A 13,534-nucleotide genomic window follows, 5' to 3' on the forward strand; every position below is an offset into this window, starting at 1 on the left:
AATTTTTTTATGAGAAATAATATTTTTTAATAAACCCTTTTTCATTCGACATACTTTATCTTAATCGAGATATTAATAAGGAACCAGCAGATCAAGTAGCTTTTGGAATAAAACACCAATTTTTTTAAAATTAAACACTATCTAAAGATTTGCATCGAAGCGTTTATTTTTGATAGTGATTTTAATCACTGTCAGATATCATTATACTTGATCCAACTATGCCACGTCACCACTGTGCCGCGACCCCCTGTGCTGGGTTTTTCATTTATAACTTATTGTTTAAAAATGTTAATTTTATTTTGTGTACATTTTTGTTTTAGCTCGTGATTACGGATCCACGCTTGCTTCTGGTCGTGACCGTGAACTATGTCAAACACCTAACCGTCTTTGCCGCACTAGATACAATACCACGGCGCCCATGTACGGAGTGTCCCTAACGTCTGGTCAACCTGTTACCATTGTGCAAAAATTCCCTGATCTATTACAACAAGTCGTTTATGAAGTGTGCGAGTGAGTGTTTTTATTAAATTGTTTGAATATCCGATGTAAACTATAATATTAAAAAGTTCATGTAATAGGTTATGTATTTTAAATGAATAATATCTGGATTTTTATAAAAAAACTATAATTTCTAATTTTGTATTTGTGGTTTTACTAGGTCTAATGAATGTGACGTTGTCAGGGGAGAATGTACTCAAACGTATGTACCCTATTTGTTTTTAGTAATTCCATTAGGACCAGTCACTCTAACAGGTCAAGACTACGTATTGGTGGAAAGTGGTTGTGTGTGCAAACCTAAAGGCTCTCGGACAACAGCTCATGAGCTAGTCTCAACTATACCTGCTATACCCGGCCGTAAGGATCACTAGCTGGTTCATTCAGTATACCGCCTTGTTAGGCTGCAAGTTGAAAAATATGTATATTGACACATGTATATTTTTATGTATTCGTCCAAAACTACTAAAACATTAACTTACAAAATACTTGCTAATAGTTGACGATAAAGCATTAATTTTGTCTTTTAAGACAATATGACACCAAAATTATGACTTTGTTAAAAAGTAAAAATAAAAGTGCTCAAAACACTTTGTTTGGTACGAATTTGTATACGTTTTATAAAACATATTGTGTTATACGTACATTAGAAAATGAATACATTATTAATTTATTATTTTTTATAATTCACAATTATATAAATGTAAATTGCTACAGTGATAAAATTATTTTTGTTCTAAAAATCAATTTTATCTAACGTTTATTAAAAATTAGATTATAAAATATTTATAATTAGTAAAAATATAATCTAAGAAAACTCAATTTTATATATATATATATATATATAAGACATCCATTTATATTTATATTTGTTGTAAACTTAATAAATTTAAAATATGTCTCCTAATGTAATTTAACAATAATGATAATTTAAGTTTTATAAAAAGTAGATAACCAAAAAAGTCAATATAAAATGCGAATTATTATGTTTGAGTTAAACTGCATATTCATGTTGTGTATATTTTGAGTTTTTATTGAATAATCATAAATAAAAATGTAGGAGATTTTAATTTAATTTATTGTTTGTAAGTTAAACTAAAAACTCTTGCTGCAACTACATATCAGAACTAAGAAATAAATTAAATTAAATATTTTTAATTTGTCAGTATTAATATTTAACAAAACTCAATTATTAATAAAATTTTACACTTTCAATAGTTTTGTAATCATTGAAAATAGTTTTTACAAAATATTAAGTTAAGTTAATTCTTCAGAAATTTCTAATTTATGTAATTACTTTTTATAAATATGAAATAGGCATAATATCTATTATTAATCATTAATTAATGAAAGACACTATATTTTTTTCTAAATCTATAATTTAACATAATGGTATATGTATAAATAATATAATTATTAAAGCGAAGATACTTTTTAATATTTAATAAAATATTAAAACAAAATTACAGTAAATTTATTAAATTAATATAAATTTAATATATTAAATTAAATGGTTTTTGAATATATTTAAAGTAAACTTGTTCAATTTATGTGACATTATAAATATTTGTTGTTTAGTCAACAAAAGTAGGTTTTCATAACTTTCATAAGAAACTAGTAAATTTTAAAGACCCAATATTTATAAAATATATATTAATCAGTTATTGATTGAAACTCAAAATAACTTTATTAAACTTTAAAAATAACAACAATAGCAGTTATTTTTAAAGTAAAATATAAAAAAGATAAATCTTCTTTAATAAAGTCTGGTTAATGGGCTCTTAATAATCCAATTACACTTCAAAATAAATAATTGATCATCTCATATATCTCTATTTTTTAATTAACTATGAGGCAATATTTTATTTAACTAAACAGTGTATAGTCTTAAAATGATTTGGTAAAATTGATGACTTAGTATACTGTTTTGATCATAGACAACATTTGAATGGTTTGTCTCCAGAGTGAAGTCTCGTATGATTTGTTAGAACATATGGAGTATTTACAAACTTAGGCATACCCAAGTCAATATTATTTTATACAATTTATGATTTTAATTATCGTAGTGTATTATTCATTTACTCATTTTATATTGAAATTTTTTACCCATTATTCGCTTTTTACAGCATAGAAAATTTTTAAATTTATTGTCACTAACATCATATCCAATTTTTTGAATGTCATGATTAAAAGTTTTTTTATAATGTTTACCTAAAAGTTTTAGGTTTTATAACATTTTCGCTGTTATGAAAATAATAAAAATTAATAAACATACTTATTAATAAATGTTTAATGTTCATATTACTCTTACATTTTGAATTAATTTGAGTATAACATTTATTTTTAGCAAAGTATATTATGTTACTCTAACAAGTTTATTTATTTATAATAGCAAAAGGTATTTAAAAAAATTTTAAATATCAATTTCATATTCAATTTAATACTATAATCATGTTATAATTAAGGAAACAGGATTTAATATTGCTTTTGAAAGAATTCAGTAGTTCATTCTAAAAATTAAATAGTATCTTTAGATTACATCAGAGTTTTATATAATAAGGATTTTAATAACTGAAATATCATCTATACTTGTCCCAACTATGCCACATTCCTACTGTACTGGGTTTAGTTTTTTTAACTTTACAGCTTATGATATTTACTGTGTTAGTTTATCAGTTTATAATAATAAAAAATAGTTTGAAAAGTACAGTTTACTATCCTTTTAATGTAACTATTTAGCCATTTAACAAATAAATCAAATATCTTAAGAAAAGAATTAACAATTGAAATTGTCTCGTAATGACAATATTTATAATTAACAAGTGCTAAATGAAGATATTTTAAAAATGCAAGATTTAAATAATTATACTCTGTACATAATTGCTTCTCGGATCAAGGCGTGGATGTAGCTTGACCTCATGGATTCATAATGTATATATATATATATATATATATATAACAGAGGTGCCCCTACCTCTGAATCTGTGCTTGCTTGAATCTAATATAAGACCTTATTATAACCTAATATAATATAATAGTTATTGGATTATCAATTATTAAATAAATAAATTGAAACTAAAATTAAAAAATTAATTTAATTTAATGTACATATAATGTATTGTTATTTTAAATAACATAAAAATTAATTGATACTTTCATTAAGTACTTATTATAAATACAAAATTATACATATATTTATAAAAAACAATAAAATTGAATAGATAGGAATATAATTAATAAAAATGTATAAATTTATTAACAAATACAATAAATATTTTAAATTACAATAATATTTTTCAATAGTAAAGATTTTTTGTTGTAAAATAAACAAATTCGATCATAAATTATAAACAATTTTTCTAATTAAAATAAAAATATTTTTAGTAATTAGTTTTATACTTTTTTAATTCTATCATAATAACATGAATATTGGGCAATTGTGCTTTATTTGGAGCTAGTAATGCTTTTTGAAATTTGTGGTAATAATCTATAAATTGGGAGAAAGCTAATTGTAATAAAGATGCTCCAGTGGTCAAATTGGGAAAAGATGGAAGAATTTCCTTATTAATTTCTTCTAGAGACATTTTCCACGTAGATGCAAATGTTTTAGCTAAGCCTAATTGTCTAGAATCTGAATCAATATTGCGCCCATTTTCTGCATCGTTTACAAACTCCATCATTCCACCAAAATAAACATGAAGTACTTCATCTACATAGTCTTTACTTCTAGCTGATAGCTCTTCCTTAAATCTGTCCACTTCAAAAGTATTATCTCTTATACGTTCCATTAAAATACGTAAAACTAAATCGTAATTATTAATTAAGAATATTAAACGGTCTTTGCGTGTACTAAACATAGTAGCAATGCGAAGAACTAAACCTAAAACTTCTTCAGTAAGGTTACACAGAAGTTCATGTTCACATCTGTTATTATCACTATATGAAATTATAACTGATACAAGTTCAGCATACCGTCTCATAACAAAATGAGGTTTTGTCTCTTTATTAAATTTAGAAATATCATAATCTTTTACACTTTGAACATGACGTTTCATTATAAATTGAAAACGCATACCAATCATAGCTAATAGAGTATCCCAATATTGAGTAAGAACCGGTACAAGTCGTTTTTGACAAATAGTTTGATATCTCATACTTAACTGTCCACATAAAAATAATGCTAAAGCATCATAACAATTTTCAACAAAATTTTCCAAATTTTTTATTAGAAGTCCAAGGGTTTTACCCATTATTTGAGAAAAAAGACTTTGAGCTTGTGGTTCATCTATTTTGAAAAATTCACAGTCAAATTTGTACTCACGGCAAGCATTATCAACGAGAGCATATTGAACTGATCGAAACAATGCTTCAAATGATAGATTAGTAAGATTATTTTGATGGGGAATAATAATTGCTGAATCAATTTCATTTAAAACATTAGCTCTATTTCCAATTGTAAATACAGTATTTTTTTTCATTGATTTTTGAAACAAAGATCGTGTTGTAGGGTCCTCAGCTGCTAATAAATCATCCTTAGTAGCAGCTTCTTCAAACTGGAATTTCTGTAAGTAACTTAAATATGATTTGAAGTATGTGTAATATACTTTACTAACAGCATCAATATACTCATTCAGTATTTCTCGAGATGATATTGAATCATGATTTAACAAAAATTCAAATAAAAATTTATATTCAAATAAGGTATTTTGAGGTATATGGTAATTAGTTGTTGGTTTTTTGAATTTATTGATTTGCTCAAGAATAAATTGCCTTATTTTTGTTAACGCTACAATTTTTAAATTTTCTATAACACCTTTAACATCATTTAGTGATTTAACATCTTTAAAATTTTGTTCATCAATAAATAATATTTTGTAGTTCAATAATGATAAATTTGAAGAAAAGTTCTCATCAACAACAGTGCAAGTTGTAATTGCTACTATAAGACTCTCTGGTATAACAATATCATCAATAAATTGACGTAGAAGTCCTTTAACAGATTGTCTATTACACAGTTGCTGTGCCATGGAGATTGATCTTTGCTGTATTCTAGTGATTTCATTGGTAATATTTTTTAATTCCTCTTGAAAAGTAAACAGTACAGATTCCGTGTTTTCAAGGATATTTTCACATTCTTTTAAATTCTTATGTAGAGTTACAATTTGATCACCTGCTTTTATATACTTGTCAATAGCAAGATTCTCTTGACTTTTTAACGTACTTTCAATTTGTTGTGAATAATCACGTAAATCTGTTTCAGTTTTAAGTATTTGACTTAAAACATTATCATCCAGTTCGACGTAATTAGAATCCATTGAATATAATAGATTATAAATATATTGGAATTATTTCATTATAACATAAGAAAAAGAATAAAGCAACAGACAAATTAAAATTATTTACAGTATTATATACTATACAGTAAAATATAGAAAAATTACGATAGTTAAAATGAGTTAACTTTTAAGAATAAATAAATCACTCACAAAAGATTAACAACTATTAGAAATTTGATAGTATTCAAATTTTTAATATACTTTAGGTCAATTGTGATAACAAGGCACTAACAAACTTTTATAGTGCGATAATACGTGTCGTCAACAGAGTTGCCAGTATTATAAAACATTATAATGGTTTAAAATTATTTATGAGATAGGATTTTATGCAAAATATCGTACAAAAAAAAAAAACATTTCCTATACAAAAAGGTTTCAGAATGTATATAAGATATCACTATTGCGTTTCAAAAAAATTGTTAACAAAACGTTACACCAATTAGCATGAAAACAGTCAATATACAAATAGACTATGTCTTAAAAATATAATAATAATTGAATATTTTATACTACTTTATATATATATATATATATATATATATATATATAAATATAATGTTAGACTACGTTAAAACCACGATTTTATTATTAGTTTTTAATAATAAAAAAATATATACATTTTATTATTTTTTTTTAAATAATAATTTTTATAGCTTAAAAAATTAGAATAGCAGTTTCATACCAAGAATCATAATTTAAACTCATTGAAGTTATGCAGACAGGCAATTATAAAGACAGTCCAGAGAAGTATTTTCAAATTTTAAAGTGTATTTATTTAAAATATAAAATAATTATAAAAAGAAAACATTCTGAAAAAATATAAAAGGCACATCACATGATTTAGATTAAGGCAGCAAAATACCTTGAACTACTAGCTATGAATATTGTCAACACGTGGATACATACACATAACTGCTACATAGGTATGGCAATTAAGTGCCTGTAACAAATTTAATAGTTTTATTCACATTTTGAATGCTTCTATAAATAAAAACAAAATTATACTTATTAAACTAGTATGCTTTATAAATAATATGATATATATATATATACTACTGTCTTAATATCAGTTTGTAAAGTATTTTATAAATTTTTAAATAAAAAACAAACTTTATAAAAAATTGAAAAAATGCTATAATTTTTTTTTTTGTGCTTAAAAATGATAAATATATACACTGTACAATGATTTAGTTAAAATTTAATCAGGTGATGAGACAACATAACGTTGGGCTACAACCATCATTATTGTATACTGTTTAAAATCATCTTCAAAAAGCACTTCATAACCATCATTACTTGTTTTTGGTGGAGCTTTGACAAGTGCTTTAAAAAAACAAGTTGTCTGAGGATACATAGCCAGAACTAAAAAAGTTTTTCAATACATTATATTTATAAACTATTTAAAAGCATTCTTAAATATTTATAGTAAAAATTATCTAACCAAATTGATCACAACAAAAGAATGCATCAGGGCATGTTACTGGATCAGCTCTCATAAGAGGTAAAGGTATGACATTGTCTTTTGGTAAAGTAAAATTACGATTTGTTTCTTTTACATCAATATCTTCTATTTGGTACTTTCCATTACTAAATCCAACTGCTTCTGCTACTATCCATCGGTCTTCGCCTGATTGTTGAACTAATGCAGCAACTAAGTCTCCACTCTATAAGATTAATTTAAATAAATTTTTTTTTTAAAAATAGTTAAAAAAAAATTAGTACTTTTGCTATATATGATGAATCAGGAGGTATAGCGCCACAAAGTGGTGGTGGTTGTTCATCATTTGAAGGTACCCACAATGGGATTCGAATTGCAGATATTTGTAATAATTTTAAAAATGTAGAACTTCGTTGAGATTGAAGTAAAGACTAAAAATATAATTTATATATTCAATTAATTAAAATAACATAAAGCTCAATTTTTTTGATAAAACATCTCATCTAATTGAAACAAATTATTTGAAAACATAAATACTTTTATTTTTTGATGATGGATATTTCTAATTTCATTAATAATTGATAAGGCTCTCCTTAAAATTTCATCCTCTTGAATTGCTTCTTGCTCAGCAGTTTCATAACAATTAAGCAATAATTTCTAAAAATAATTTTTTTCAACCATTGTTAATATTAGAATTTATGATAAAAAATAATAAAACAAACTATTTCAATATCAAAATTAATCTGACAAATTGTTGAATCAAATTTCAAGCATAATATAAATTATCAAAACAATTTATTTTTATAAAAAATAAAATAAAATTTTATAACTAATTTTAAGTTATAACACAACTTAAAAACAATTATTTTTCAAGTAAAAAATTTTGTAATTAATTTACTTGAGCTTCAGGATCCATCATTCCCTCTTTAATAACTTGATCTTGGGTCACATTTATTTCATTAATCATAACTTCATTACTTTTTCTTATTTTTTCAATATCAAACAATGTTATATACAACTCTGATAACTTTTCCTATAAATGAATTATCAAATTGTAAAATTTTCAACACTACTTGACAGTCATAATGCATTTTAGAGGTGTTATGAATTAATATCTTGAGAATTTTTATTGAAATAATTTTTTTATTCTTTTAATTTTTTCAATTGAACAAAAATAAAACTTCTCGTAATATGTTTTACTTCGATATTTTACATAAAAGTTTTTGTTGTTAATCAACAAATTTTTATAACTAATATAATTACATTTAAAATACTAATATTGTTGTATAATACAACTCTTACAAACAGAGATAATTTAATGCTTGTATTAAAGAGATTAGCTGAGGGAAATTGAACTAGTAAATTTCATTACCAATGAACGAGTAAATATGATTGATTTTCCAAGATAATTTTAAGACTAATTTTGCATAAGTTTTTAAATTTAGTAAAGACTATTGCAATTTTTAAGGTGGATGAATTTCTATATTTCTTTTCATTTGCACCCATGCTTAACACACTTATGGCTGATAAAGCTTTTTCATGATAAGTCATAAAGGTATAACATTAAGAATTATTACATTTCAAAATAAATGTTGAATCTTATAATAATATCAATATATTAATACATTTAAAATATTTTTAATCTAATAGAATTATACTAACTTTTTCTTCAGTTTCTTCTTTTGCCATATTGTCAATGGCACCATTCAGTAAATTAGCTAATGCCATGTTAGAAATAAAATCTATTTTTAAAATAACTAAAAAAAAAAAATTATTTATTTTTCACATAGATAAATATAAAACTACATCTATAATAAAAATAAAATCAAAATGTAATAACTACAATGCTGCAACTAATTTACAAAGATTTATTAGGTAAAATTTCTAATAAATACCACAAAATACACACTTTTAGTTTTAATAGTATAATACTGTTGTTTTAATCCAAAACTATGAATTATAAATTCTTCCAGCAGCAAAAACAAACTATTTGTAGTATAAAGATTATTTAATTAGAGGTTGTTTGATAATAATTATTTAACTCAAATAATACTGATAAAGAATTCAACGGAAAACAAACTTATCAATTGTATAGTTTAATGATAAAAAATATTCTAAAGAATTTAAGTATATAAAAAACTTAATTTTTTTACATTCTAAATAAATTATAAGTATACTTTATTTTTAATTGTTATTATTTTTTACATTGTTATCATATTTTCACGAAATATAAATTTTAAGGAATATATGAACGTTATTTTGTTTATTTTAAAAATATTCAATTAGTACACACTTAGTTGGTTTTGTTAAACATGGTCACTAGAGTGAGCTCTTAAACAAAAATTGAACTATAAAAAACATATAAGAAAATTGAATAATTTTTGAGAGGCTAAGTCATAATTCTTAGGTTATTTACTTCTAACAGTAGATATTCGTAACAAAACCATATTTATTTTTCAAAAATATTTTTTTTTGGAATCACTAATACACCCACTTAACATTCCCTAAATGTCTTTTACTTAAAAACTACACATTTGAGGTCATTCATTAAAAATATCAAGAATTTAAACTTAAATAAAATATAAAATATGTGTCGAAAAACACAATTTGTTAAAAATTAGTTTTAAATGTAGTTAGTTGATTTATATGCATAAAATGTATTATTATTTTATAAAATTAGTCTAATGTCCGAAACACTGACTATATGTCATATAGTTTTTATAATCTTTGGTTTGAAATTCGAAATGAAAAATTAGGTCATTAATGATTTTGAAATGATAAAGTTGATTTATGTATAACGAAATATTTTTAGATTAATAAATTGTTTATGACAAATACTCTATCCATATATTTTGATGTCCATGTTTATAGAATATTTGTGTAATTAAAAGATGAGAATTTTAAAGTACTCGTAAATTTATACCATGAATAGAATCCATAACAATTTTGAGAAAATTTCACAGTTTATATATTTTTATATTTTTTTACTCATTACTTGTTTATTTTAATTTTTACACCCCTACTAACGATTTAAGGTAATAAAAGTATTCTGAATACATTACTATTTTAAACTTGTAATGTAATTTATAACTTAAAATGTAACTTATATTTAAGAATTCGGAATTTCAAAACGTTTTTAAAGTTAAATGTTTAATATTAAAAAATGTTTAACTACCCACTATCACTATGTGAAAAGTCAGATTTTAAAAAATTGATAAATTTGTAATACACTGCTGAAAAATGAGTGATTAAATTAACTATTAAATCTTCATCACAACAATCAGAGATGGATATTTCTATCATAAAAATAGGATTTTATTGGCGGATCCTTTGACTGTGTTATGAAACTTATTTTATAGGCCTTTTAATTCTATTCTGACGTTCGTTTATAACTAATTTAGAATTATAAAATTCAATAAAGATTTTCATATTAACGTTCGTCTTATAATAATACGATTATCAAATCGAAGTTATTAACCTATTATTGACCTTAAAATTTTTTTTAACCTAATGGACTTTTATTTGACTCATAACGGTTTTTAATAAAATTAACGTTCTAAAGGGCTGTTGCGACAATGTAAGTAAAAATAAAGTGAAGTAGCATTTTTCTAAGATAGATCTCATTGAGAATAAATGAAATTGTTTTTGATTTGATTTTCTAACGTACTAAAATAATATTTGAGCGGGTAACAAGTCCAATTTTACAAATAATTATTGTAGCAAAAAACATCTATCAAAACTCTTTTTGACTTTAAACAGAGCATCGTATTAAATAGAACGTTGAAAAAAATTGTTTTAGAAGTAATGAAAAGTGTAATGTGTTTATTTTGGAGATGTGTTTTCGTCGCTCAGTTGTTTCTTAGGTGAAATGAATAGTTAAATAGTCATCACTTGGAAACTGTTAAGTTATACTCGTCCGCTAGAAGTCGCTGTTGTTGCGTCTTCCCCCAGCGGGGATAGCATTCCGCGAGCAAACACGTCAACACCGCCCTACCTTCCTACCATTATTGGCTCTCCGCCGACCGATTACGGCACATAGCAATCGGTAGTGCATTGTTCGCGTTTGTCGTTCGCTGTAGTACGGTGTTTGCCGTGTCGCTCCCGCGATTATTTTTCATATCAAATGGTAAATAATAAATAAAAAAGTATTGTGTTGTGTTATTAAATAGCCAAAGCGGCCGTGCCGAGTGTACGCGCGTGTTATTCGTGAAGTGTAATCTGAAATTGTTTCGAAGTGTTTGTTTTCGTGTGTTATTTTGCCGCGAGTGCGTCGCGTTGAGTGCGAACAGGGCGCCGGCCGTTGCTGCCGGTGGCCAATCAATGTATACCACTGCCGCCGCCCGCCGGTGGCTACACGAGGTACGAGAAAACGAATTTTCATTATTTTGTATACTTGTACTCAAAAAATCACTTACTGTATTTTTTATTATGTAAATTAACGATAGTTTTAGTTATATAACGGTTGACGGATGTAATCTTGGCATTAGGGAATTATGTCTGAATGTTGCGGCAGTAAAGAAACTTGAAGCATTTGTGTTTTTTTTTGCTGTACTGTGGCAGTAGTCGCGACGGCAGGCCGGACGTGCCGCAGCTGCCGCTAGTAGCCGCGGAGGTAACGCCAGCGTTTGCGATATTCGGGTGTTTCTCTCTTCCCCTCCACTTTCATTCAATAAACGCGCGCGCCTTCGGAATTGGGGTCAACTCATTGCCGTCGCCACTGCTTCACGAAACGTATGTAAGCCACGAAAAAATACCGTAAAACGGCGTGCCATCGGAAGACGAAACTCGCGTCGTCGTTGAAGAGTGTTGTGTCAACAACAGAATTATGATCGCGAGAAACTGTTTTCTCTCATATCGTTTTTGAAAATGTATGACACGAGTTGTACTCCCAACATGCTTAATTTTAAAATAATATTCAAAATTACATTTGTTTTTTTTAATTTCCAGAAACTATAGGACCAATATTAACATTTAGAGATAATGATTTCTTAAATAAGTTTCGTTTGTTTAGACCCGAAAGATATTTATATTCGTTGACGTCGTTGGCGTTAACAACCATTTGTTTCCGCTCTAATAGTTAAATTATGTACAATTATGGTTGCTAGTTTTTTATTTATTTATTTTAGTGTTTAACGAAATCAAAGGTTATTTTGGATACACCACAAGTGTTATCTTGATATTGTTTACACGGATTTATTGTTTTAAAAAGAATAATAACTAACAATGAATACATTTTTACAATTCTACTTTTTTTAAATATGAAATTTCTCATCGGTCAAATAAAAAAAAATAATAATCATAAGAAAACTCCAGTACAGTCGTGATCTAGCGTAGTGATGATACGGCATTTTTTTAAATTGGTATTGATTGATATCTGACAGTGATTAAAATATCGAAAATTTCGTTTAATTTAATGTGAAATAAGTCAGGTTTTTTGGATCATAATATAAAATTGAAAAGAAAAACATTTTGATATAATTAATAAGTACCTTAAATACTCCACAGTACATTAGTTAATGATTGAATATTCCAATCAGTGATGTCATTGGCAAGGCAAATGTCTGCAATCTTTATTTAAAATTTTTCAATAATCCATTCAGTTTTCAAAAAGTCATCATCTTAGTTAAAACTAAAAACATTGACTATTTTATAACAACTATAATTTTTTAGGACATTTGTTTGATCATGGGGATTTACGGCAATTTTTCAAAATTATGACATTGATAATCTCAACTAGATACGTTTTGTGATCTTTTGACGTATTGTTGAGTAAAATTGGCCCAGTAAGATAAGAGTAATCTTGTATAGTGACAAAAAAAAGCGTATCGATGCTAAAATGTTTGTAAATTTTTATATGTATTTTTAAAATGCTTGTAAAATTATGTGCAAACATTTGATCCTACGATGTATGTATCGATTGTTCTAGTAGTCTTTTATTTTTTTTTTTTCAAAGTAGGTATTAGTTTTTTGTTGAAAGTATTTTCCATAATGTTTTAAATTTGAATAGTTTTATAACACCCAATTTCTATTATTTAGGACAAAATGACAAAAGTCATAGATTAAATTTAATAATTATATGTGTACTAAATACTAGGATATAATGATTTATATTTTATGTGTTCTATGGGGATAATAAACAAAAATTGTTGTTTACCTTTAATAAACCATGCCAGCTATAATAATAGAACCTAAATGATTATATAGTTTGTTTTGTTGACCACGTTTGATATTTACACCATTTTTTTATTAGTCATGTTATTTTCAA

The 13,534-nt window shown here is 25.4% G+C and overlaps 4 protein-coding genes across 4 annotated transcripts in view; 2 read left to right on the forward strand and 2 right to left on the reverse strand.

The window, feature by feature from the left end:
* The window catches only part of LOC126906355 (uncharacterized), a 13,939-nt gene extending 12,229 nt beyond the window's left edge, over positions 1–1,710 (forward strand). Inside the window, exons 4-5 of the mRNA XM_050686930.1 lie at positions 321–510; positions 659–1,710. Of these exons, the coding sequence (XP_050542887.1) occupies positions 321–510; positions 659–869 (401 nt within the window). The 3' untranslated portion in view covers positions 870–1,710. The remainder of the gene's footprint in view (positions 1–320; positions 511–658) is intronic.
* Positions 1,711–3,720: 2,010 nt separating this feature from the next.
* LOC126906342 (vacuolar protein sorting-associated protein 52 homolog) lies at positions 3,721–5,998 on the reverse strand. The gene has a single exon (XM_050686907.1). The coding sequence runs from the start codon at positions 5,808–5,810 to the stop codon at positions 3,876–3,878; it is 1,935 nt and encodes a 644-aa protein (XP_050542864.1). The 5' UTR covers positions 5,811–5,998; the 3' UTR covers positions 3,721–3,875.
* Positions 5,999–6,581: 583 nt separating this feature from the next.
* On the reverse strand, positions 6,582–9,305 carry LOC126906353 (SAGA-associated factor 29). The gene is made up of 7 exons (XM_050686928.1): positions 9,179–9,305; positions 8,932–9,026; positions 8,168–8,302; positions 7,807–7,926; positions 7,554–7,700; positions 7,273–7,495; positions 6,582–7,193 (listed from the first exon to the last, which is right to left on the reverse strand). Exons 2-7 carry the CDS (start codon positions 8,995–8,997, stop codon positions 7,030–7,032), a joined length of 855 nt encoding a protein of 284 aa, XP_050542885.1. The 5' UTR covers positions 8,998–9,026; positions 9,179–9,305; the 3' UTR covers positions 6,582–7,029.
* A 1,996-nt stretch (positions 9,306–11,301) lies between these two features.
* LOC126906336 (proline-rich protein 36-like) overlaps positions 11,302–13,534 on the forward strand; it is a 77,246-nt gene continuing 75,013 nt past the window's right edge. Inside the window, exon 1 of the mRNA XM_050686897.1 lies at positions 11,302–11,628. The gene's annotated coding sequence lies outside the window, so the exon portion shown is untranslated. The remainder of the gene's footprint in view (positions 11,629–13,534) is intronic.

This window comes from Daktulosphaira vitifoliae, unplaced genomic scaffold, assembly GCF_025091365.1.
Source record: "Daktulosphaira vitifoliae isolate Bord-2020 unplaced genomic scaffold, ASM2509136v1 Scaffold_4, whole genome shotgun sequence".
Lineage (NCBI taxonomy): Eukaryota > Metazoa > Arthropoda > Insecta > Hemiptera > Phylloxeridae > Daktulosphaira > Daktulosphaira vitifoliae.